This window comes from Pelodiscus sinensis, chromosome 1 (assembly GCF_049634645.1).
Source record: "Pelodiscus sinensis isolate JC-2024 chromosome 1, ASM4963464v1, whole genome shotgun sequence".
NCBI classification, from domain to species: domain Eukaryota; kingdom Metazoa; phylum Chordata; order Testudines; family Trionychidae; genus Pelodiscus; species Pelodiscus sinensis.
The window spans coordinates 312,350,472-312,376,395 of record NC_134711.1 but is presented as its reverse complement, the minus strand read 5'-3'; the positions used below and the strand labels follow the sequence as shown (position 1 = coordinate 312,376,395).

At 40.5% G+C, this 25,924-nt stretch overlaps 1 protein-coding gene across 27 annotated transcripts in view; it reads right to left on the bottom strand.

Annotated features, from left to right (window-relative positions):
* DLG2 (discs large MAGUK scaffold protein 2) overlaps positions 1-25,924 on the bottom strand; it is a 1,555,116-nt gene that overhangs the window by 254,910 nt on the left and 1,274,282 nt on the right. For all 27 annotated transcript variants that reach the window (XM_075919432.1, XM_075919430.1, XM_075919421.1 and 24 more), the window contains one exon: positions 16,473-16,575. In XM_075919432.1, the coding sequence (XP_075775547.1) occupies positions 16,473-16,575 (103 nt within the window). The remainder of the gene's footprint in view (positions 1-16,472; positions 16,576-25,924) is intronic.

Here is a 25,924-nt window from a genome sequence, read left to right as displayed (position 1 = left end):
CCAGGTTTGGGGCAGGGATGCTCTTTAACAGTGTGCTGGCAGGGCAGATGGCAGCACCTCACCCCGGCTGGCCACGCTCTGGATATTGCAGCTGCCCCCAGTGGCCACTCTCAGTAGCCCCCTCTGTGCCCTTCCCTTTCACATTCCACCTCCTTCTGCCTCCCCCCTTTCCATATTATGGAAAATAGTCCAATTCCCAGCCCTTCCTGTTTTCTAGGCACAACCAAACCCTGACCTTGGTTTAAGTTAGGATAAGAGGAAGCCACATACCAAATTTGGTGGTCCTAGCTCTTATGATTTAAGAGTACTTGATCAAATGAACAGACAGATGCACAGACAGACAGACTGCCTCCAAAATATATGGAGAGATTTTTTTAACAAAACTCTCTTTTCTAACAGGCAGTCTCAGCAAAAGGATTCAGGCTGGACTGGACATATCTTAAATCCCACCCCACAATGGGAGGTTGGTGAGAGCAAATGCTCCCATCAGCCTCTCTTACTCCTCCTGACTCTTATTTGTTTACTGTTTCTTCCTCTGCTGCTGCTTCTTCATAATTAAATTCAGTCATTGCTTTTCATGCAATAAAAGACAAAAAATAATCTGGGGACAAGTTCATTCCTTGAAACCCAAATTGCTGACTGCAGTAGTGCAAAGTCCAATTTGAAAAGCAGGGGTAAATTGCACAATCTATAGCCACCATTGGCCTGGGAATCTAGATTCAGTCAGCGTGGCCCACAAAGTGGGTGTGGCTCACAATTATGAGTTACTGTATTATCCCCTCTGAGCTTCAGCAAGAGACAGTTTTGCTACTGCTAAGCTGTGACACAACTCTCTGAGGGTATGTCTACACTACAAAGTTAATTCGAAATAACAGCAGTTATTTCGAATTAACTTTAATAACGTCTACACAGGCAAACCGCTATTTTGAAATAAATTCAAAATAGTGGAGCCCTTGTTTCAAATTTGGTAAACCTCATTCTACGAGGAGTAACGCCAAATTCGAAATAGCTATTTCGAATTAAGTGCTGTGTAGACACTTAATTCAAAATAGGGGGCCTCCAGTCCTTCCCAGGGAGCCCTGGTTGCCACTCTGGGCACAACCAGGAAAACTTATTCTCCTCTCCCCCAGCCCCAGAGCTTTTAAAGGGGTAGACCTTTAATGTGCCAGCTCCAAGCCTGCCAGCCCAGAGCCAGCAGTGGCCACCAGGACCCCTGACCCGGAGGCCCCAAAACATGAGCCAGCAAGCCACTGGCAGTCAGCCCTCCCCTGCTCCCCAGGAGCAGTCTGCCAGCTCCCAGGAGCCTGACAGGGACTGGAGAAGGCGGGTGCCTTCCTGATCCAGCGTGGAGATCATAGACCTTATTCAGGTTTGGGGGGGATGCCCCCAACGTCCATGATCTCCACACTAGACAGAGGAATGCTGCCGTCTATGGCAGGATAGCTGCCAGCCTGGCTACTAAAGGCCACATGCGAACCCAGGAGCAGGTTAGCATGAAAGTCAAGTTGGTCGAGACCCCCAACCCAGAGCCCTGAGCTTCCCCTCCCCCTTCTTCTCCTTGCTTCCCTCTTCCAGCTCCCTCCTCCCAGGTTTCCCCCTCCCCTCTTTCACCCTCTCTCTTCCCCTCTCCCACCTCCTTTTCCCAGTCTCCCCAGAGGTTCATCTCCCCCCCCAGTTTTGTTCAATAAATCCAGTTTCTATTTTTGAACATACGTGTCTTTTATTTGACATCAGGAAGGGAGGCTTGGAAGGGGTAAGTGGAAGGACGTGAGCGAGGAATGGGGCATGAGCCCCCGGTGGGGAGGACCGGGGAGGCTCTGAAGGCTCCTTGGGGTGGACAATCTCCCTCAGGGCCTCCTGGATCCTGACAGCCCCCCAATGGACCCCCCCCAGATGGCAGCCTGCGGCAAGTGCAGCCGGGCTGATGGCAATGACCCCACGAGAAACACCGGCATGCCCAGGGGCAGCTCTGGTTCCATGTGGCTGAGTGGTGTGGTGTCCTGAGTGCGGGCACTCAGGGCACTCCAAGACAGGACTGCTTTGCTGTCCCTCATCAAGGTAGACAAGTAAGTAGGGAACCCTGAGAACTGTCTGTCCGGGGTGGGGGCAGGGTCCCTTTAAGCATGGAGCTCAGTTAGCCTCAGGCAGCAGCCCCACACACTAAGTCTTAACCTGATGCCCTGCCAGCACTGGTTCTGGCAAGCCTTAACTTCAGTTCAGGGTCCACTCAGTGTGGATGTGCTATTTCAAAATAGCAAAACGCTATTTTGAAATAGTTGTTGTGTATAGATGTGTTATTTCGAATCAGCTTAATTCAAATTAACTATTTTGAATAAAGTTAATTCGAAATAGCACTGTAGTGTAGACATACCCTGACAAACCACCTTGTGTGCTTTGCCAGCAAACTCTTCAGTTCATTATTCCTTTAAAAAGACAATACACTGCAATTCATTCAGTTAATTTGGGTTTCACCAACATTCTTATTTCAGTCAAAACACTGAATTGGTGTACATCAAAAGTAAAACAAGTTTATTTACAAAAAGACATAGGATTTAGTGATACCAAGTATAAAGAATAAAGAAAGGAAGAGTTACAATCACACAAATATATGCTTCAAAGACTACAACAATTTAAGCAAGTTACAATCTTTGCCTAAGCAGGTTTCTCTTCAATCTTTCCCCACTTGCTGTCCTGATGGTTTTTTTTTTTAACCTTGCATGTAAAGATGCTTTTCTTTGTCTTTGGTCACACCTTGCTTAATTTACACTACAGACAAACTTGAGCAGTCAGAACCATGATTCTTTTTTTCTGGAATAGGTATAGGTTAGGTACAGTTTACCCAATAAACTTTAAGAATGTCCTTGTAACACATACCTATAAAGTCCTTTGTGGGTTTACTGTACATACATCAAGCAATGGCTAGTTATTATTTTTCCAATGATACATTAAGTACCACCTGTTGGATAATTATCAGTGTGCCAACTGGCATGAAGGTACTCTTAGTGTCACACGAGACAAGTTACCCACATGACATACTAATTCATTTCATTTCATAGACACCCTCCACCAACAGGAATTTTCTGAAGTCCTGCTATAAATTAAAGCTGGTACAACTTCTAAAGGAGGGCAGGAAGTAGTGAACCCACTACTCTCTATCCATGCCAAAGTGAGTCCATCCCCTATGTCATAGCTATCAAGGCAAGAAAAGTAAGTTACACTTACTTTAGTAAAGTTATGCTCAGAGGAGTGAAAAAAATAATTAATCTATGACTTACTTAGCAGAGACTGAGAGATAAGAGCAATATAGTGAAGGAAGAGGGCATTGATAAAAATCAGAGAAACAGATATAATTAGGTAAAAATAGTCTCTGAAAATATTTGTTTGTTTACCAGTCACCGTATGGTTCCTAACTCCCATAGAAGATGAATAATAGTTTAATCTAAAAGTCAGATCTCTAATCATAAACCATATTCTGTTAGGGCATGTGTACACAGCAGGGCTAAAGCCAAAATAAGCTACACAACTTGAGCTATGTCAACTGCGTAGCTTAAGTCAAAACAGCTTATTTTGGTTTTTGGCGCTGTCTACACAGCAGGAAGTCTGAGGTAAAGCACTCTTCCTCCAACTTCCCTTACTCCTCGTAAAATAAGGGTTAAGGAGTCAGACTAAGAAAACCTCCAGCTTAACATTATGTCGAAAAAACTGCTTATAGTATAGACATGGAATAAGTTATCTCAGAATAAAATCAGTTATTCCAAAATAACACTGCTGTGTAAACACAGCCTTCAAGAAAATCCATCCTTAAAGAAATCTTATAATTACTCTGAGCAGAGATTACTTATAATTATAGTAATTTCTCCTGGCCAAGACATTTAACTGAAATGCAGAAAGATCTAAAAAAACTTACAGCTGAGTTGCATCCTACAGCTGATACCAAAAAACTTCTCTTAAGGCACAGGGACTGGAGACTCACTGTCTAGAATGCACAGATGCAGTCTTTTCTTACAGACAGCTATTTATAGTTCCTATCAGGTTATTTTAAATAGAGTATAATATACAAAAATGTGAATGAATTTTCAAAGACTAAACAGTGAAATCCTGATTTACTGGAGGGTTGTATTCCTTTTCTGCTGAAAAATGGTTACTAATCTTCCATAACTGCTGTTTTTCAAGCTGCGTTGCTCATGTCCATTCCATGTTAGATGTATGTGCTTGCCACATCCATCAGTACCACAAGTTTTTCCTTCAGGGTACTTCTACAGTGTGTTAAATAGCTACCCTGCATTTTAACAAGCCGCCTGTTATTTTGAAATATTTTTTGAAATAACAGGTGTGCTATTTCAGCATCCTGATAACCCTCCTTCCACAAGGGTTAAGGAAAGTCTCAAAATCGCATGTTATTTCAAAATTCAATTGAAATAAGATGCACAATTTGCATAGCACAAATTGCATATCTTATTTCGAATTTAGAGTGCTGTGTAGACGCACCCTCAGTGATTTCCATAGATGACTGGCTCTGGCATCCTCTCTAGTGGCATGCATATGCACCAATATAATGGGTGCTGCTGGCCCTCCTCCCTCAATTCCTTCTTGTTGGAACTCCAACAGTGGGAAAGGAGAGTAAGTCATGAAATGGACATGAGCAACACAACTCAAAGAACAGCAATTACAGAGGGTTAGTAACCATTTTTCTTTCTTCAAATGCTTGCTCATGACCATTCCATGTCAGGGGATTCCCAAGTAGTATCCCTGGAGATGGGTAGGAGTTCATCAATGTGGCAATTGCAACACAGCTCTGCCAAAAGCAGTGTCATCTCTGACCAGCTTGTTGAAGGCGTAGTGGGTTGTGAGGGTATGCACTAACGACTACATTGTGGCCCTGCAGATATCCTACATAGGGACTTGTGTAAGGAAGGCAGCTTCATCTGTCTTTGGTTGGTAAAATAATCAAAAAAGACTCTTCTGCCCCAAAAAGCTTATGGCTTTTGTTCCTCTTTTTACCCTCTTTTTTGAAATCTGAGCATGGATCTGAATTTTGCCAATAGCCTTTTCTTTTTTAATCTCTCTGTACTACCCACATTTTCTAAAGCATCTTCCCATATTTTTTTAATGCATCTGGTGTTCCAGTTTAGCACCTGGAAATGCTCTTATTTATTCCCTAAGTCTCGCTCTTTTAAATATCCTATTATGCAATTCTCTTACACGAAGCTACAGCTGCCATGTAAAAAAACCTTATATACAATATATTCAATGATTTAAATATATGTATTCAACATGCCATACTGAAATGACAGTTAGAACCAATATTTAGAGAACTCATTCAGGGTCATTTTGTGCATAGGAAATATTTTAAAGATGGAAAGTGCTATATACAGAAAGCATGAAATATAAAGATCATGTTTAAAACCACGAATTTTCCTTGCAAATCTCAGAGGAAGTACTTATAGATGTCTAAGGTTAATATTTTCAGACATGGCTTTTTGACATTAGGCACCTACACCCAAAGTTAGGAATCTAACTACAACCATCTGACTTTCCAAAGAACAAATCAACCACTGAACCCTAGCAGCTATGAAAATTGGGCCATTTCTATTTACATGCTTAACTGGATTTAGGAGATTCACTTTAGGCATTCAGGTTTGAAACTGTTGACTTTAGTATCTTTGAACCATGCTCAACTTACAGACATAGAATAAAGTAATGACATTCAAAAGATATTGCTGCTTCTAAGAGAAAATATCCTGTACAATGTAACATGATGTATTTTTCGGGGTATAGCTCACTAAATCATTTCCCTGCCATTGCAAGGGTCTCAGGCATCAGTGTGCTTCATTCCCTCCTCGTCTCTGTCTGTGGCACACAATAGATTAGTTGCCAGAAAGCTATAATACTTCAGTCAACTCTAGATTATTGGGCTCATTGCACGGATAACTGGTGGGGTTTAGTGGCCTGTGATGTACAGGAGATTAGATTAGTTGATCTGGTCAGTCCCTTTTGGCCGTAGATGTAAAATTATTAACACGTTTATAGAAGATCAACTCTATACATATACAATTATAATATATCTTTTACTGACTTTCATTTCACTTCTGAGCACTGCAAAGTTAAATTTATTTTTAGATTCCTTATTCCATTTATACTTTACAAAGCTTTTACCTGAATTGCTATTTTTGGCATTAACATGGTGACTCAAGCAGGAGAGACAAGCTGGAACTGGAGAAATCATGGGTCTGTAAATGTAATGACCCATCAGGCAAAGGTTCACTTCACAAAAAAAAGAACTGATTTTTTTTTAGTTGATATGAAAGATTGAACTTTGACAACGATTCTTTAGTTAATAAAGAATGGCAGCTAAATCTAAACTTTACTCTTATTTCTCCTGGTATCTGCCTGAGTAGACAAAGAGGGTATCAACAGACTAAAAAGAAATAATGTTAATGACAGACAAAGATGGTACTCAAAGAAGGAACTGTAGGAACAACTATTGTAGTAACTATCATTTTCATAGATTTGCTCAATGAAAAAGGCAGATAAAAAATGTGACACCTATGTTTAAGAGGATACTTTATAGCATTATGTTTATGCTCCAGACATATGCCCAATCTCAAAATTTGTATCATGTGATAGCTATTAGATGAGCCACTGCAGGCATCAATGATAGCTCTTGAAACTTGACAAGGAGGCAAATTGCTGTCACGATCATGACTTTTGCAATCCTATGTAAATTTTCTTTACAACTTCTTTTACCTCCTCTTCTTTGAGGAGATTACTTCATTTCCTTTGTCTTGAAAATCAGTTGATCTAACCTACTTCAGGAAAGCCTTTAATAAAGTTCCACATGGGAAATTATTAATTAAAGTGGAAAAGACAGGGATTAATATGACAATTAAAAGATCAGTAAGGATTTGATTAAATGGGAGACAACAATGGGTTATGCTGAATGGTGAATAGTGAGGCTGAAGGGAGGATATTAATGGAGTTCTTTTAGGATTGGTCTTGGGATCAATCGTATTTAACATTAATGACAGACACAAAAAGTGGAAGCATACTAGTCAAATTTGCAGATACCAGAAAGTTGGAAGACTATTGACAATATGGAGGAGGATGCGAATATCATAGAAGAAGATTTGGATGTCCTTGAAACCTGGAATACCAGAAATGGGATTAAATTGAATAGTGCTAAGTGAAAGTCTATGTCCATCAGGCAAAGTATTTCCGGTAGAAATAGGGAAGTGTTATTACATTGTACAAGGCACTGGTGAGACCTCATGTGGAACACTGTATATGGTTTTGTTCTTCCATGTTTAAAAAAAGATGAATTCATACTAGAACAAGTGCATGAAGCGCTACTAGCATGATCAGAAGAGGAAACTTTAAGATGTTTGGTTTGGTCAGTCTTACAAAATGAAGGGTGAGGGGAGACATGATTGCTCTCTATAAATACATCAAAAGAGTAAGTACCAGAGAGGGAGACAGCATTCAAATTAAGGGCTAAATGGGTCATTTATGAGTTTTATTACCATGTATCTCCAAAGGCTGGAGGTAGGACAGTAGGTGGGGTGGGCTCTGAGTTACTACAGTTAATTCTTTCCCAGGTGCCTGGCTCATGGTGTTTACCCACATGTTCTGGGTCTAAAGCCAAGTCTACACTAGGAGATTATTTTGAATTTACTATATTTGACTTCTGGGCACCCGATTTTACAAATTCAAAGTTCCATGTCCTGACTACAGGAAAAACAGAATGTAGTCCAAGGCAAGCTCCGTTAATGTGGACATGCTATTTTGGACTCAGAGCCCCAGGAAGTACTCCGGGGAGCTGCAAGAGGCCTCCCTGAAGCCAGTTAGTTTGAATTGGCAACACGAGCATCCACGCTAATGTTATTTTGGACTTAGAAGTTCAGGAATAGTGTTATTCCTCATGAAAAGTAGGATGACAGAGTTCGAATTCTGCAGACCCTTATTCTGGAAGAACGGGTTTGGTAGTGTGGATGCATCACTTATAAAGCTGACCTTGAGGGGCTTATTTCGGACTAAGGTCTCAGTGTAGACCAGGCCTAACTGATCATCTTACTCAGGGTGAGGAAGGAATTTTCTCCAGGTCAGAATGGAAGAGACACTGGAAGCTTTTTGCCTTCCTCATCAGTATGAGGCACAGGTCACTTACTGGTTTGAACTAGAGTAAATGGTAGATTCCCTGTAACAAAGTATTTAGCTCAAGATTTAAGGACTTTAATAACCTATTAACTGAATGGGTGGGAGAGCTTTTGTGGCCTGTAATGTACAGGTCAAATGAGAGAAACATGATAAGACTTTAAGGCCTGAACAGACCATGAGTATACAAGAATGTCGGAGATGTGTCTTTACATTCTCTATCGTGCTTTGAAAATCTCAACCATTTTCATTTTATATTCTCCCTTATAATTTATTTAATTTTGAAGTCTAAGTGCTCCATACTCCCCTCCCCACATAAAAATTATTTTACTCATTTCTGTGGAGAATTATTCATGGGAGGAAAAAGAGTGTAGTAACTAAGGGAAAGACACCAGGATTGATGGACTTAATTCTTGAATCTATTCCTGACTGTTCTGTTGACCTATAGATACATCCCATTGGTGTTGCCTGAAACTTGTTTAATTTTTATAAAGCTACAAATAGCAGATGGAAGTTGCTATATAAGTGAAAAATAGTATTATGCTTACTTCTTAAATAGTTTACAAGCTTTGAAAAGCTGCACGTAGCACTTGTACTGACAACATTGGGAACAGCACATTCAAACCAGCACTGGGCTTTGACAATGCACAATGTCTCCTTTGCTAGTTAAAGGTTAGCTTGGCACCTGTCATCAAACTTAGTACTGGCTTACCTTAGAGTTTCCTCAGTAGCAGAGTTTCCCAGAATGGAGAATAACTACTGCCCTCTGGATTCCTTCTCCTCACATCCTTTCATGTTACAGTCCTCAGCTCTCACCGTAGTTGCTTTCTTTGTACTTTGTAATTTATCTTTAGCCATTTTGGGGTGAACAGCTCCTTAAATTGCCCTATGAATAAGTCTGTTTCTTGCTACAGCATTCACTTGACTATGTTCTAGACTTGCATGGAAGATCTGAAATGCATGTTTCTAATTTTGTATTGGACTACAGACTGAAGAACATTTCTGCAGGAAAGCCTCAATAGAATGGGAACTCTACTTTAAGTCAGAACATCCTGGTCACTCAGGATAAGCACTGATGTCCCATTATGATGCATGAAACCTGTTCTTTTCATCTCTTTCTAAATTGTTCTCCTAATCAAAAATACATTGGATTTCTCCGCCAGGAACAATCTCCCACTCAGCTTTAGCAGCAGGGCAATCAGTTAAAAATGATTCTAAATGTTTTTGCTGTTACTGGCTCTTACAAAGCTGGCAATCTCCAGCCAGCCATATGAACCCCGGAGGACAAAGAGGGGGTGTTTATGCCCCTTTCTTTATATACATATGGGCATGTGCTCAAATATACTATTTTCCCACACCCATTCAAGTGTGCACATATAATACACTTTTTAAAAGTACATGCATGACACACAGTCTTTGTACTCTGGATTCTCTGACTAGACAGGAAGAGACACCAAGATTCTGAGGGTCCAGATCCCTAGCTGGCATAAATTAGTGTATCTCCATGAAAGTCAAGGGAACTACACCAATCCATATCAACTATCCAGAAAAGGCCCTGATGTATACATACATATAAATGTATATCAAGAGCTTGCCACAGATGTATAGATATAATCATTTACATTTCCCTTGTATTTTATATCTACCTTATTTCTGTAGCACCCAGAAGAGCTAGATATGTGAATCATGCATATACTTAAAATTATACCAAAAAAGCAGACTTATCAAAGCATGCGTTTACATTTTTGAGGTAGCATGCAGTAATGATGGAGGATAAGTATCCCATAAGTAATTCCAGAGGGAAAGTACAATAGTGGTGCTAAGGAATTGTAATCTAGTATTTTAAAAATGTAAGATCTCCTCCCCCCACTACAATACAGACGCAGAAGTAAGACAAAGAAGGGACTCCTGTAAAAGCTAACACAGACCACATGTGAACATGCAAAAAAGTGTTGTCTGTTATAATACTTAACATGAACTCCCAACATAGGAGAAAAAGAAACTACAAACGGAAATATCTCCTTCACTATTTTGAGATGCTTTTAACTACATATCTCTAATAACTCCATTGCTTACATCTGCAACTAAAGATACAAATTTGTCAGAGAGGATAGCTATCTCTGAGATTCCCTTTCCCACCAAAACTCAGTCAATCACTATCCAACATACTCAGCTTTCCTCAAAAGCTTTTAGTGCTGTAATTGTGCTAATAAGCAGCTAACAATTTTGCAAATAGTGACAGAATGCAAACTTAATCATTTTAACACCTTTTTGGCCCCTTCGTTGTCAATTGGTCTAATCAAGTTGTAATTAACTAATGTCTGGCCTTCATACAAGCTGTTAAAGTAAGGTGTTAATTGATTTGCTTGAAAGATTTATAGCATAGGAAACATCTCACTGACTTAATGGTTTTCCTAGGGATTGCTATGAGGGACCAGCTGCAGAGATACTGCAATGCAGCACAGCACTGAGTTTACAGGATACTGACACTATTTTGAAAGCAGTTGAGGAATAAATTCTGTTTACAGCACTGTAATGGGGATGAATGGGTGCAGCTGAGGGTAAAATGTGGAATTTCTCTCTTAGGGTATGTCTATATGCACATAGCTGACTCAGGCATGTGAGGCTTGGGCTGTTTCACTGCTGCATAGATTTACAACCATAGGCTGGAGCCTGGGCTTATGGATCCTGCAAGGAGGAAGCGCCCCACAGTTTGGGCTCCAGTACTACCATCAGCACTAAAATGGGACTGTGATGGGGTGTATCTACACCACACTAAGGAACAAGGAGTTGCCCTGTCACAGCTGGCCGAAAAGGCCCCACCCCCACCGCTCTGCTGGGAATGCTTCCAGGGAAAGCTGGGTATAAAAGGGAGCTACTTGGTTGGGGCTGATTGCTAGAGGGGAAGGAGTTCAGGCCAGAGCTCCTGAGCAGCTGCAGCAGTAGCAGCAGCCTGATCCTCAGCAGCTACAGCTCCAGTGACAGCACTGGCCAGAAAGACCATCCGGAAAGGCCCATCTCGCTGAGAGAGCTCAGCGGCGTGCCGGGATGGTAGGAAGTGGCCCAGGGCACAGGACTGTTCTCCAGGAGCTCGGTGTGTTCTGGCAGGCAGTGAAATCCCCCACTGCCAACAGGGCCCTGGGCTAAGACCTGGTGGAGTGGGAGGGACAGAGTGCCCCTACCTCCCCACCCCACAACAATCCAGCTTCCTAGTAATTTAGGGAGGCTTATTTTTAGATTAGGTCTCTAGGCCATAGTGACCTGGAGAGAGGGAACTGTACTTTGGGACTGAGCCTGAAGGGCCATATTTGCCCTGTAGAAAGCGGACCCGGACCCCACTTTAGGGTTTCCAGACTGTTGAGGGAAGAACACTGACTTCTTAAAAGCAGCTACTGAGCACACTCATGGCTATGCTCTTTTAAAGTGTGCCTCCTATCACAATAATTAATTAAGACATACCAAGTGTCCATTGTGCAGAAGGGGATAAATGCTTCCTTACTGTCTGTGCATTTTTTCAAAGGTACAAATTGGTTTTAAGACAAATTTGAAAGGATTGCTATTCAGGAAAAAAGGCTCAGGACAGCAAAAATGTTTCTATGAGTATTGATATAAATGTGAAAGCACAGCCAAAATCTGAGTGAGTGGGTATCTATCAGCTTTCTGAGCTACAGGTTTTTTTGGAAAGATCCTGTAACTAGATCCTGCCATTTTTGAAAGAACCGTGTCTAGACTGCAGTTTTACTTTTGAAATGGGGCTTGTTCAAAAGAGTGCCATGATGGGATTATGCAAATGAAGCATGGGATATTTAAGTCCCCGCTTCATTTGCACTTTTGAAGTGCCTCATTTACATCCCTCTGTTGACAGAGGGATGTAATCCAGACGTAGTCCTTGTGCAGTGAATGGAGTTATTTGAGATGTGTCTCCCTGCGGGTTCTCCACATCGGGGGAGCATGCACCCATACATCTTTGACTGGAAAGTAGCAATGCATATTTGCATTTCAGTAGCAGTGCATATTTGTCACACATGTGGGGCATGATGCTGTGTAGGGCTCCTATCAAGGCTATATAAGGCCTTGCAGTTGAACCTCCCCTAGTTCCTTCTCTACTGCAAAGACCCATAAAAGAAACTGAAGGGGGAAGCACAGTAAGGCACCCACAGGGGAAAGACACATCAGAAAACTCCAATTACAGGGCATCCCTGCTATAAGTCGCTCTGGCATACTATTGACACTTATAGGAACTGATGCATTATAAATCCTCCCCGCTCTTAAGTCATGTGCAACCCCTCCCTCCTTCCCAAAACCACCCAATTTGCGCAAATGGAAGTCAGCCATGGAAAAAAAATTCCCCACTTAAAGTTGTTTCACTATAAACCCAAGTGTTTCTGATGTCAAGCTCTAGAAATCTTCCAATAGAACACACTTACACAGGATTTCCAGGCTACACTGCATACTCAAAATAGCTGGGAGTTCATATAAAGTTCAGATAAAAATGTAGATGCTTAAAAGTATACCAAGTGAGAACTCTGAAAACATTCACCATTATTACCTCCTCTTTTCTTTTGCACTGCCACTTTTGGGTAGGCGGTCAGTTTATAATATCACAACAGCAATGTATTTTATGCTCTTTTCTTTACTACAGGAATTCTGCTTGTTGAAGCATTAACTCTTTCTACCAATAATTTGAATTATTGATCATCAGCTGGCTGCTCAGAAACCTAGTACATTATGAACTATCGTTTACCATCCAAAGAAGAGCTGCATTTTTACTTGTGACTTGGTCTTCCTTAATAGTCTAAATTGATATTTATGTTCCTATGAAACTGCAAAAGATAAAGTATCAACATTTCCAAGAGCCATTACTGGATCAAGCTATAATAACTCAGAGTTCAATAAGATAGGCTATAAAGTTAGTAAAAATCAACTTGCAAATCCATTTCACTTATGTATTCCAGCAATTTTAGGGCAAGTGTTTTGAAGCTGTTTATAAATCTCTGCGGGAAATATTTTTGAACAGAGTTTGTAAGGCCATTTCCAAAGTACACTTCAAGATTAAAAATTAAGCAAAAGTTATACAGAAGGAGAAAAACAAGTTGCACTTGGCTTTAGTAATAAGATAAAGATGTATACTGATGTATCTAGGGCATGTTTGTCCTTCTGTGTGACCCATAAAGTCTTAAATAATTCACTGTCAAGGTTATTTGAACAGCTGTTCTAAACCTGTTTCTGCTTTTTTTGCTCCTAGGAATTTTGTAAGAGGTGAATGCTTCATCACATTTCGGTATGTATAATGTTTGCAGCAATCAGCATCCCAACATGAAATAAAATTCTTCAACAGTAAGACAAGAGGTTGCAGATTTCTGGACAATTATTTCATGTCTCAGCTGGTGTAAGAGTATAGGACTGAAAGTGGTAGCCTTTGACCACCTCAAGGAGCACAATAATCTATAAAACACAGGCTTTAGGGTCTAATTCAATACATGAATACGTTTATTTCACTGGGCCTTGAATGTCCTATAGCTTTTCTGAAATAGTGCAATATTTTAACATGAGAATTCTATCTAGACAATCCAGCTAGATGTGCAGTCTGGGCCATCCTAAACAGCCTTTATGATCAGTGGCAAACAGTGCACTAAGACTGCAGGAATGGCATGAAAAATAGTCAAATATATTAGTGGATATATTTCTTTGGCAATTCTTGGAATATTAAATTCACCTAATAGAATATGACAAGCTTTGGAGCTAATAGAATACAGAAAAATGTATGTCACATAAATTATTCAACTCTACTAGTAAAATTTGTCAAACAATGTATGATGCACTGAATACTACTCAACCAGTGATACAGAACCACTCAGTAAAATGCCGATGAGCCAATAAGCACTCATATACCAAAGCACTGAGTACAGCATAAAAGCAGACAGATAAACAAGGCTGCAGTAACTAATAGGAACCAAACATTACAATGTACTATGGTTTCATTCAAAATCTTCTGTTGAGAACTTTCTATAATATAATTGTTTTTTACCATCTCTTCCTTGATACAACACACACACACGAATCATCAAATCACAGAATATTAGGAAGAGACCTTGGGAGGAGGTGATCTAGTCCAACTACCTGCACAATAAGGGACCAACTCCAACTAAATCAGCCCAGCCAGGGCCTTGTCAAGCCCTGACATATACATACACACACCAAATATTTGACATTTTCTTTGCTCCTACTTTTCCTCTCTCTTTCTTTTGTACTCATCTCTTTCCATTAATAGCTTTCTTAATTGTATGTTTTCTTTTCTGATTTTAACTTCGGGGGTTGGGAGGGGAGTCTGAATCAGATCATAAAAAAGGAAGTGAGTGAGGATTCAGTATTTACGAAAGTGGAAGCTTGACAAAGTCTGGTGATTGAAGTCCTCAATTTAGCCACCAGAAAAGTGAGAATGTAATTCACTCTCTGTCTATTCAGCCCTTGGTATTCCTGAGACTACCAGTAAGAAGTCCCATGAGCGCCACTTCCTAGCATAGTTAGCATGAGGGGAACTCCTATTCATCCACCAGGCAGTGGAATAAGACCATATAAGTCATCGCACACAGGGTGATAAACTAACTCCATTTTTTTGCTAGATTCCTATCTTCATTTCCCCCAAACTTTATTGCTTTTTCTATTCTTGAAGCCTTGCAAAATAGATGACATTATCCTTCCAGCCAAAGAACATCAGATGAAACCCAACTGCACTTCTTAATTGGACAGAGGGATCCCTGCAGGAGCAAAGTAAGGCACTGTCTACCCATTATAGGCTGATCACATTAGCTTGACAGCATTCTCAGGCCCTGCTGACACAGGAAATGAGAGTCGGTAGCAGTGAATGATATCGAGCTCATCTGCAGTGCAGAGTGCTAGCCTTTAGCAGCAGGCCAGCTTATCACCAATGCACCATATCTATATTCAGAGCAACAGGCCCCGAACAGGCCTTTTGGAGCCTTCTTGGATGGGGCAGAAACAGATGCCACTCCAGAATAAAAGTCATTTGAAATGAAGTGCACTACTCCCAGAGATCTAAGATGCAGCTTTTACTTTCATGACTGGTGGCAGATTTAAAATGCCATGTAAAATCTGCATTGTGTGGTGAAGATGCTTGTCCTTTCCCCACTCAGTGGTCTGTAAGAGTTAGGGGTCAGAGCTTATCAGTCAAAGATGGTATTGAGTTGCATAAACTCTAGAAGTACTAATTCATTTCACCAGCACCTCTGAAAAAAATTGACTAGCTGAACCTATTTTAAAACTGCCCTGCTTCACCTGAGATTTCCATACAGTCTTGGGAGAGTATAATTCATTAGGATCAAAGACTCATGGTAACTGAGGCTATGTCTACACTACAATGCTATTTTGGGATGCTGGAGTATCCTGACATAGCTATCCCGCATCATAAGAGCAAACCCATTATTTCAGGCTCGCTATTCTAATGTCTCTGTAAACTTCATTCCACTGAGACGTTTTGGAATAGCGGGTTATTTCAAAATAAGATCGAAATAAGATACACAATTTGCGTAGCAAAAATTGCATTATCTTATTTTGAACTACAATGCAGTGTAGACATAGGCCAAAAGTGTTTACAAAAACTATAGCAAAACAGTAGCAATTTTCACAGATCTATCGGTGCAGATAATCCCTGGCGAGGAACTGGGTTTATAGATCACTGTGGGAAGGGTCTTGAGTTCTTGCCCAATAGGCACACTCCTCCCCTTGAAGCATTATCATATTCAGGTGACCATGACTGCAATATATAGCAGTTGAGGTACAAGATAAATGTTTTCCTTTCATTCCTTTTCACAATTTTATTTAGTCTGATTTCATTTTCTCTTATAAATATCTGCTGTCTGCAGTTAACTCTTCCAATGATGTAAAGGGTTGCCCGCCTCTGATCTTACTGGGCACTTGTGCACATTCATTTACCTGTTTTATTCTGATCATGACCATCTGAGACAGCTTCAGATCTTCCTAGCATTCCTGTTCATTATTAATGACTTGGTTTTGTGCTCTTTAAGGATGGGGAGGGGCGAGGGGAGAATGAATACTGAATAAATTATAATGGGAATAAATTAGTGTTAGTTACTATAACATTATATGCAAAGATATAGATGTCTGCAACATTTCGGTAAGTGAAATAGCAATAAAAGGTAAAGCCGACTTTAGGATGGAACCATTGGGTGAATTTCCATTGTTGTATAAAGTATCATCCATATTAACATCATCCTATTAAACGGGTGGCAATTGAGGAGATTTATTTTACCATCTATCTTTAAATTATTTCACGTACTTACCTTCCGGCTGATATTGTGCTACGATTGTTACTATCTGCCCTGCTCCTTTTAGTGCAGCTGCAGCCTGCTCATGGGTAGCACCCCGAAGATCAATACCATTCACCTGCAGGAGGGATGAAAACAAAAACTTGCTTCAAAATGGATCGAAAGCCATGGAGAATCTGCCTGAACACTTGGGAAAGGCTGTGTGTGTATGGGAGGGAAGGAATCATTTCACCAATGTTCAAGAGTAAAGACATAAATTATAATAGAGTCATACATTTACAGAGCTAGTTTGGTGATACATGATTTGTGAGAAAGTCAGACAAAGTGTCTTGGGTGCAACTGGGGTAAGTAAACATGGGAAATGAGTCGAGTAAGTGTCAGTTAAAGGACAGAATGGAAGAAGGATGAAGAGTTCTGAGGCCGTTGAAAAGCAACTTTGTGCTGCCTGTAAAAGGAAGAAGAGTCTCTTGGACTCAGACTTCTGCTCAGTGGCATTGTTCTTTATTCCCACACAATCCTTGGCATATTGACGACAGGCATTTGGGCATTTTGATGTCAGCCTTCAAAATAATTCCCACTTCCAACTATTATATAAGACTACCCAGAAGCGTCTAGGGAGTGTCATTGAGATGTTTCTTGGTGTATCCCCAAATGTTCATAATGTCCGCTAGGGAAGCTAATAAAGCAAATCAAATAATCATTTTAAAAGTCTTGATATGTGGAAGGTTATTATCAATATACATGAGTTTGGGAATTCCCCCAACCAGCCTTTCAGGTACAACTATGGATCAACATGTGCTGATGGACCATTTAAAGGAAACCATTCTCCCAACAGTCATCCCAGAAGACTTCTCAAAGAAAGCAAGTAGACAATGAATTCTGCTTGACCAATGGTGATGGACCTACATCCAATCACTCTCAGAAATGGATGCAAACCTACCTTTATGCAGAAACTTTCAGGAGTATAGAAAGGTAGGAATGGAATAGACTTCCTCAAATCCATCCCCTGTGCAGTGGCAGGAATAGGTCAACCTAGACTATGCCTGACTGGTGTTTGCCCAACCTGTTTTTAAACATTTCCATTGATGGGGACTTCACAACCTACTTCGGAAGCCTATTCCGGATCTTAACTACCCAAACAATTAGAAGGTTTTCCCTACTATCTAGTCTAAATCTTCCCTGCTTCAGATTAAGACCATTAGTCCTACCTTCAATGTACATGGAGAACAATTGATCACCCTCTGCTTTATAACAGCCTTTAACGTATTGGAAGATTGTTATCAGGTCATTCTCCTGACTTCGTTTCTGAAGACTAAAAATGTTCACTTTTTCAACCTTTCCTCTTTTCTAAATCTTTTATCATTTTTAGTGTTCTCCTCTGGACTTCTTCCAATTTGCCCACATCTCTCCTATACTGTGGTGCCCAGAACTGGACATAATACTCTAGCTGGGGCCTCACCACTGATGAGCAAAGATAATTCTCAACCATGTCTTACATCTTTGTGCCTGTTAATACACTACAGAATCATATTAGCCTCATATTCTGTTTGTGGTCCACTACAGCCCTCAGATCTTTTTGAGTAATGCTACCACTTAGACAGTTATTCTCCATTTTGTAACTGTGCCTGTGTTATTCCCTGATTGGTAGTTGTGCATTGGAAATCCATTTCCTGCTTTTACATTGTAGAGAAGGAAAAGAGTTAGCTATCCTAGCTATGTAACTGACTTCAGGAAAACATGGGCAGGTATATTATGGGATAACCTATACATAAACCTATTTTGGTAGCCTCTAGATATTACAATGCCAGGCAGGCAACCCCTGAGACAGACTAGATTAGGCAGGATTAAACAAATAAAGAGAGATACGTTAAACTCCTGCAATAGACTACTTCACAGTGGACCGACCAAAAAGCCGATCAATCCCCCACAGATCAAGTAGTGTAGATAGGTACACTGATGGAGGACAGGCAAAGGGAGGAACTGCCCCAGGGCCTGGTGATTCAAAAGGGCCCAAGGCTCCCAGCATTGCCACTGCTAGTGTTGCCACAGCAACAGTTGAAGCCTTGGGCCCTTTAAATCACTGCTCGAGCCACACATAGCATGGTCCGGGTGATGTGGAAGGGCTGGCTGGGGGAGGCCAACCTCCAGCCACACCTCTTTTACCTAAGGTCCCTCCCCTTCCAGGCATTTGGAGAAGTCCCCCAACTTGTCCAGGGCCCCAACAAGTCTGTCAGCCCCCCTAAATGCAGCCATGCATTTGTTATCAAGGTGGGTGGAATGGATTCTGTATACACACTGATTTGCTCTCTGCACTAGCTGCCTGTGGGTGGACAGAATGATTTCAAGGTTTTATTTTTGACATTTTAAAGTACCAAATACACTAGATCTTAATTATTTTTATGAGCTGCTAGAAAATTATTCAGGATTCACAGATTTTTAAAGTCAGAACAGACCTTTTTGATCATCTAGTCTGTCCTCATGAGGCATAATATAGGTGTAGAATTCCACTCATTTAATACAGTGGCGGTAAGTATTCTTTCCTAATTATGCAAATGAACACTATCAAGCCCAATAACTTGTGAGTGCATATAAGTACATTTTCCCCAAAAACAACCAATCTTGATAAAAGACACTAAGTGGAGATGAATACCCCCCACTTCCGCTTAATATCTCGCCCTCCTACATCAGAGAGGACAGTATATTTTGGCTTGACATCATGATAGCGTAAAAATAGCTAGTGCCTTTACCTTTAGTCCTGCAACTTATGCATGCCCCATCTCTGCATCCATGTGATTTTATTAAGACAATTGTGTATGGGAATTTTTTTCTATGGCATTATTACTTAATTGTGAATTGTGAAATCAATTTTCAATTTCTAATTTATATTTCTTTAAATAATTAGGTGTTAAGAACCTAGAATGCTATGCCAGGTATGAGCACTAAAAATACAAATGAACTGAACATTAGTCATGTATGTAAGAGTCTGTGGGTGTGTGTGGGTGCAGGAAGAGTTTAAAGCACTCTGAAGGTGTCACTTGGTTATTTTCTTTTATTAAATGGGACTGCTTCTTAAGAACTACATAGTAAGCTATGCAGCACTGTCGCCCTGAGCTTGACTGCACAATCCTGATGCCCCACTCCAGAATGAGTCTGAGTGCACAATTTCTGATGCCTAATTCTAAAATGAATTTGACATAATGGAAATCAGAAAAGCCTGCAGCTTATACAGATGTCTCTTCTGCATGCTGTGGCAGAAGGAGTGTAGAGAGACAATTGAAACAGACAACACTGTAATGAAAGATTATGATTCAAAAATATAAAAACAAAACTTCAGCTGAGATTGGCGCCCAGGCTTAAAACACTTCTTGATTTTGTGCAATCTCTGTTTTTTCTTAGCTACATACTTAGCCCTATTTCACCTTATACAAAAAATACAGTAGCTGGAATTGTAGGCACTGCTCTTTAAGGATCAATACAAATCATATTTAAGTCAGCCTTTTCCTAACTTCAATGACCATTATATCAGGCCCTAACCAATTTTGTATTAATACACAGCAAGGTAAAATCATTAGACTTGGACAGACTATGTACTTTTACATTTTTCTTAAGATGTTTAATCAAGCATGTTTACTCATGATCAACTCTGAATTGTGCAAATTAGAGGCTTTCAGTGTCTTTTCTTGTTGTGCTAACCTAAGTCTGATTCGTATGTAGGTCATTCAAATTCAACAAAGGCCAACGGAATAATCTATGGTATCAAAGCTACCTCTATTCTGCATTTGTACAATGATTAAATGAACAGAGTCCATGGGTAGGCTGCAAAGGAGAGAAGAAACATGCTGCCTTCTCTTGACGAGAAAACAAAAATCCGCTTTTTGTTTCTTCTTTCAGCTGTCAGTAGCGCTGCCTGACGCTTGTTACTGGGATAATCAAGTGGTAAGAAAACTGAACACTTTCATGCTGGAACAATAGAGCAGATTATTCAAATTGTGGTTCTTTGGTGGAACTTGTGGAAAAATTAGTGTGAATGATGGAAGATAAGATAAGACAAGATGACTTGGAACAAAATTCAACTCTCAGTGCCAGAAATCCCACTCTGTATACCATATGAGGACACTACCCATTTCCTCCTGCAGCCCCATGGATCTCAACGGCAGTTCTTGCTAGCACCCCCACAGTAATTGGTTCCCTCAGGATCATGTTCCGCCCCTCCCCCCACTCACGTCGCCAGCAGCCATGACTGCGCACAGAGGAGAGCATGCAGCAAAATCCCTGCAGGGCTGTGGGTGATGCAGGATTATGCCTATCTCATCTGATCTATGTTTAAATGTGCAAGAGGAAGAAACTGCCCATGGGAAAGTTACATGATGATTCTACCTAATGATGTGTATTCCTAAGACACTTTTTGTATTTTATAGAAGGAGGAAGGTACAGAAATTCCAGCCAAATCACAGTCCTTTGCTGAGACACAACAGCCTTGAGTATTGAAAAGCTCTTAAATGGAAAACAAATGACAGGGCAGTTATTTTCAGGCTGAATATCTGAAAAACCTTTGGACAAACGTAAAAAATCAGTGCTCATTGAGCCAGCACAGCATTTGGACAGCTCAAGAAACCACCATGACCAAGAGGCACCAAAGTTCGCTTTGCCACAGTACCTCATATCTTTAAGTGATGAGGGCAGGGTTCTCCGTCTTATGTGAAAAAGGCTGCTTAGCAGTGAATAAGAGGGGAAAATACATGGGAATGGAAGATTCTCCTTTCTACACTTTCTCAACCTCTCCACTTTCTCCCACTCACATTCTGATCCATCCTTCCTTTGTCCTCTTTCTGTTGTCCTCTCATTTTCTCACTACCCCTGTTAATGCATTCTCTTTGCTGTGCCCTCATCCTTTCTTTTTGGATGGAAGCGTCTTCGGATCAGAACCATGTAGGATTCTGAGCTCGTAGAGTACGTAGCACATTGTGGGAGCTACCAGTAACAATATCCTTGTGTCGACTCCTCTCCTCATCCTGCTCTTGTCCTATTGCTTATGGACTACTTTTTTCAATAATTTTTAAATATTTTTCTTGTCTGGGTTACATTGAGTTATAGCTTCACTCTAGTCAGCCCGTCTTTGTGCTCCCGTGAGCTGGTCCTTCTAAATGCAAAATCTCCTCTCACTGAGGAACAAGCAGAACTGCTGGAGAAGGGACTGTCTGACTTACTAAGTATTTCCCCATCTCTAACTCTCATGATGAGAGTGAGTCATCTGAATGTGGTGCCAAAACACTAGCAACATTAGAGGCAACAAGAATATTCAGATTACTAACTTTATATTATTCTGGATTTTTCCATAATTTCCTTTTGTGATCAGCAAATTTCTCACATTCTTAACAACTAATTATATTGTATTGACAGATGATGTGAAACATTCCAAATAATGTCCCCTGCCCCTGTAACCTTAGACAAAGGCATATTTTCTCTCTGTTCCCAAATTTCAGAGAAACACCTCTCATTGCTGTCATGTTAAGAGAGAACATAATGCTGCGACCTGTGAAAAATTATAGCAGCAAGATAACCATCAGCTGGTGTCATTATTAACCTAGGCCTATTGGGGTGATTGTTGGGACTCCAATTCCTGTACGTACTTGCACACGTTCATGCCTAGACATAATGATTAATGCTGAATTTTTATACAATTGCCAATTGTAATTCTTTCTTAGGCTATACATGTTAGGGCTATGTGTTATGGATGATTTGAACAAGTCCATACTTCCCAGTCTTAAATTCAGCAAATTAGCATGTATTTTAGAGCTAATGAGAGCTAACTAGCGAGTCTGTCTCAGTAAGGCTCCCCCCCCCCCCAAAAAAAACAAATGGGAGCAGATTTTGCAATTAACAAAGCCCAGTACTGCAGCCATCTCATCTTGACCATTAAGCAATTTTGATTTCATGTTTTTATGCGCTCTTCGCTGCATTCCAGACAGAAAATTGTGAACACTGAGGGAAGAAGAGCTTGCTGCATATGCATCAGTATATCAGATGTGACATAATTCTATCTAACCATCCTATAATAAAATTAGATAATTCAGATTGTCTCAATTGATGATGAACTCCTCCTAGATGATTATGAGTTGAAGAACAAGCAATGTGTCATAGGAAAGATCATTCCTACCCACTGAAGCAATGGCAAAGTGAATGTTTTGGAAGCAACTAACGATTCATTATGACTCAACTTCCTAGCCTTTCTTTCAGGGCAAGAGGAAATTACAGGGAGTTCGCTTTCCGAAATATAAAACTGACCTATTTGACAGCTAGACTCGTGTCTTATTCATAAGAATTATTAGTATTATTTATTACATGTTAATCATGAGCTCAAAAGGAGAACACTTACTGCCCCCACATACATTTAACTGTAAATATAAAGAAAAAGAGAGACAAAATGAGGACAGATGGAAAGACCCAGATGATGGTATTCATGAAGAGTTGCTTCATACCTTACAAACGCTGGTGGGATTTTTTTTTTGAGTCAGAGGCTGCTATTAACTTTCAATGAAAGCTTGGCACCTAACTGCCCTTTGAGCTTTTAAAAATCTCCTCCTAATTACATGAGGATGCTGAGTGAGTGATCTGATCTTGCCCTTTCAATCTGCTCTTGATTCATCACCTTGTAGAAAAATATAGTGCTCATACCTCAGGGAAATACCCACATACTAACATACACCAGCAGACCTCTGCCAAAGCAATCATGTTAGACGAAGTACCTCCCCTTTTGTACTCTTTTTGAATCCTCAGGATCAACTTGAAGCTTTACAGACTTGCGTTTAAATATCACCTCAAATTCTGTAAAAGTGTCAATATATGCTAGTGTTATACGCTTTGTAGTCCTTATCTTTTTTCCCATCCATGCTATATAAAAGCACATAGGGAATGAGATTTACAGGATCTTTCAAAATGGGGCATTTCTGTCAAATGATGCTCATCTTGACAGCAGTTATTTTTCGAAAAGTGTCTTAAAAAAAAAAGCCGCGGCCGCCATTATGTAAATGAAGCGTGGGAAATTCAAATCCTGGCTTCATTTACAATTTTGATACATCTAAGTTACATCCCTTTATTGAAAAAGGGATGTAGTTTAGATGTACCCCAAGTGGTCACGGCTCAGAGGTGGCAAGACAGAACCTCTCTTGAGTACACAGGGGAGGGATAGCTCAGTGGTTTGAGCATTGGTCTGCTAGACCCAGGATTGTGAATTCAATCCTCGAGGGGGCCATTTAGGGATCTGGAACAAATCTGTCAGGGATGGTATTTGGTCCTGCCATGAGGGCAGAGGACTGGACCTTTCCAGCTCTATGAGATAGGTATATCTCCATATATTACACAATTTACCAGATGAGTTATTTTCCAGTATAATATACACAAAAATGTCATTTCTTCACTAAATTTAAAAAAAAGTCTGCTTATCAGTTACACAAATTAGAGCTAAACATGACCTATTTTCCTCCATTGTCTGATCCATCTCTGCCAGAACAGAGTTGTTCCCTATATTTTTTTGGTACAGCCAGCCCAAGTTGAAATGATCCAGTCAGAATAGTGTCATTTATATTGCATGACACTACATCCAGTTCTTATTCTCATCTCATTGCACTGGGATGAAAATGTCTATAAACTACTGCTTTTCTGTGGCAATATACACCAGCTGATGTGACATAAATACAAAAATACATTCACATGGGTACAGCCTACATTGGCTAATTAGCATTTGCCCTAGAGGACAGGTGTTGCATGTTTAGGAAAAAAAAAGAGGGGAAATCTTGGCCTCACCTGCCTGGGCACATAGATCCATGAAGCTGCAAAAGTGGAGTAGTTCCTCTAATTCAAAGGACAGACTTCTAGGCAGGGGTTCATCCACAGTAGCATGGAACAGCATTTTAGGGGCACGGCCAATGGATCCCTCCCTCTGGGGCATCTGACCCAGTATGGCCGTTCTTATGTTTCAAACATTTCCAGTAATGGTAGCAAACTGAAAATGTTTTATGTGAAGCAAAACCAAATGGTATTTGCCTTTTTCCCCCTTTAGTTTTGTGACTAGGCAACCAAATTCACTGTTTTCTATAAGCAATTTTAAAGCATTCACTAAGAACAAAATGCAGCTTTTTACCTTAGAAAACCTGAACGCTCCTTTGCACCATAGCAGGGGAAGGGTAGCTGAAGATCAAGACTACCTGCTGCAGAAGCACGCATAAATATGTTTTAAATAGGCACCAAGTATCTGTTCTCTACCTTTCTCCATATGCAACAGATCATGGAACAGGAATTATAGTTTTTTAAAATGCATATTTTATTTTTGTTATGGATGTGGGAGAGACAGTAAGTAGGAGTTGTGTGGAAGGAGAAGTGTGAGGGAACTGTGTAGGAGGAGACGTGTAGGGAAAAGAAAAATCTCATAAAATGCAAGCAGGACAATACACAGACGGAGAAGTAAGACACAAGATAATTACTCTGGGGATTTATCTGTCCCCTACAGGGAACAGAAATGCAAATCAGTCCAAGTATGCTAGCAAATCCTATCCTATGTTACTGCTAGCCCCTTCTCCCAAACTGCGGTTGTTTGATTCTGCTAATAACGAAGTGAAAGGATCCACCCATCTTTGATCTCCTCCATTCTAGACTTGTGCTAACTAGGAACAAGAGTCAAAGAAACAAGATTTATAGAAGGTAGCCATTTTAATTTTAGTCAGTTAATTTAGAAAAGACAATAAGAGAGATGGAAATAATTTACCTTCAAGTTATAGACTGCACTAGTTCCACCTTCCTGTCTCTCCTGTGCCCATAATTGTATGAACTGAGCAGTAATTCTATTTACATCATGCTGGAAGCCCTAGTGGGCTTAGAATCTGGAGGGACTTCTTCCCACCCCTCCCCCCAAACACCTCATCCAATTATCTCTAGATACCCCCATAGCACATAGCCATTCTTCTGTGGTCGGTGGTTTCTAACAGCATCTCAGGGTGTGTCTACACAACAAAGTTATTTCGGAATAACGGCCATTATTCCAAAATAACTATGGGAGGTCTACACAGCAATTCCATTGTTTCAAAATAATTTTGAAATAACAGATGGCTTATTCTGACTTCTGTAAATTGCGTTCTGTGAAGAATAATGCCTATTCCAAAATAGCTATTTCGAAATAAGATGTGTGTGACGCTCCACTTCTGCTGTTCCCTCACCAGAACCATTTTAAGTTATTCCTTCTGGGGCCCTAAATCGAGATAGCATGTCTACATTATGGATGCCTGCCTCCAACTAATTTTGAAGTTTCCCTGCAGTGTAGACATGCTATTTCAGGGGTGGCCAGCCTATTAAATGAAAAGAGCTGAAAGAGATTTTGAATCGCCACACCAGACGGCTCCCCTATTCCGGTGAGCACAGGGATCCGGGGCTTTGCGAGCCATGGGGGAGGCTTTGTGAGCTGCACTTTAAGGGGG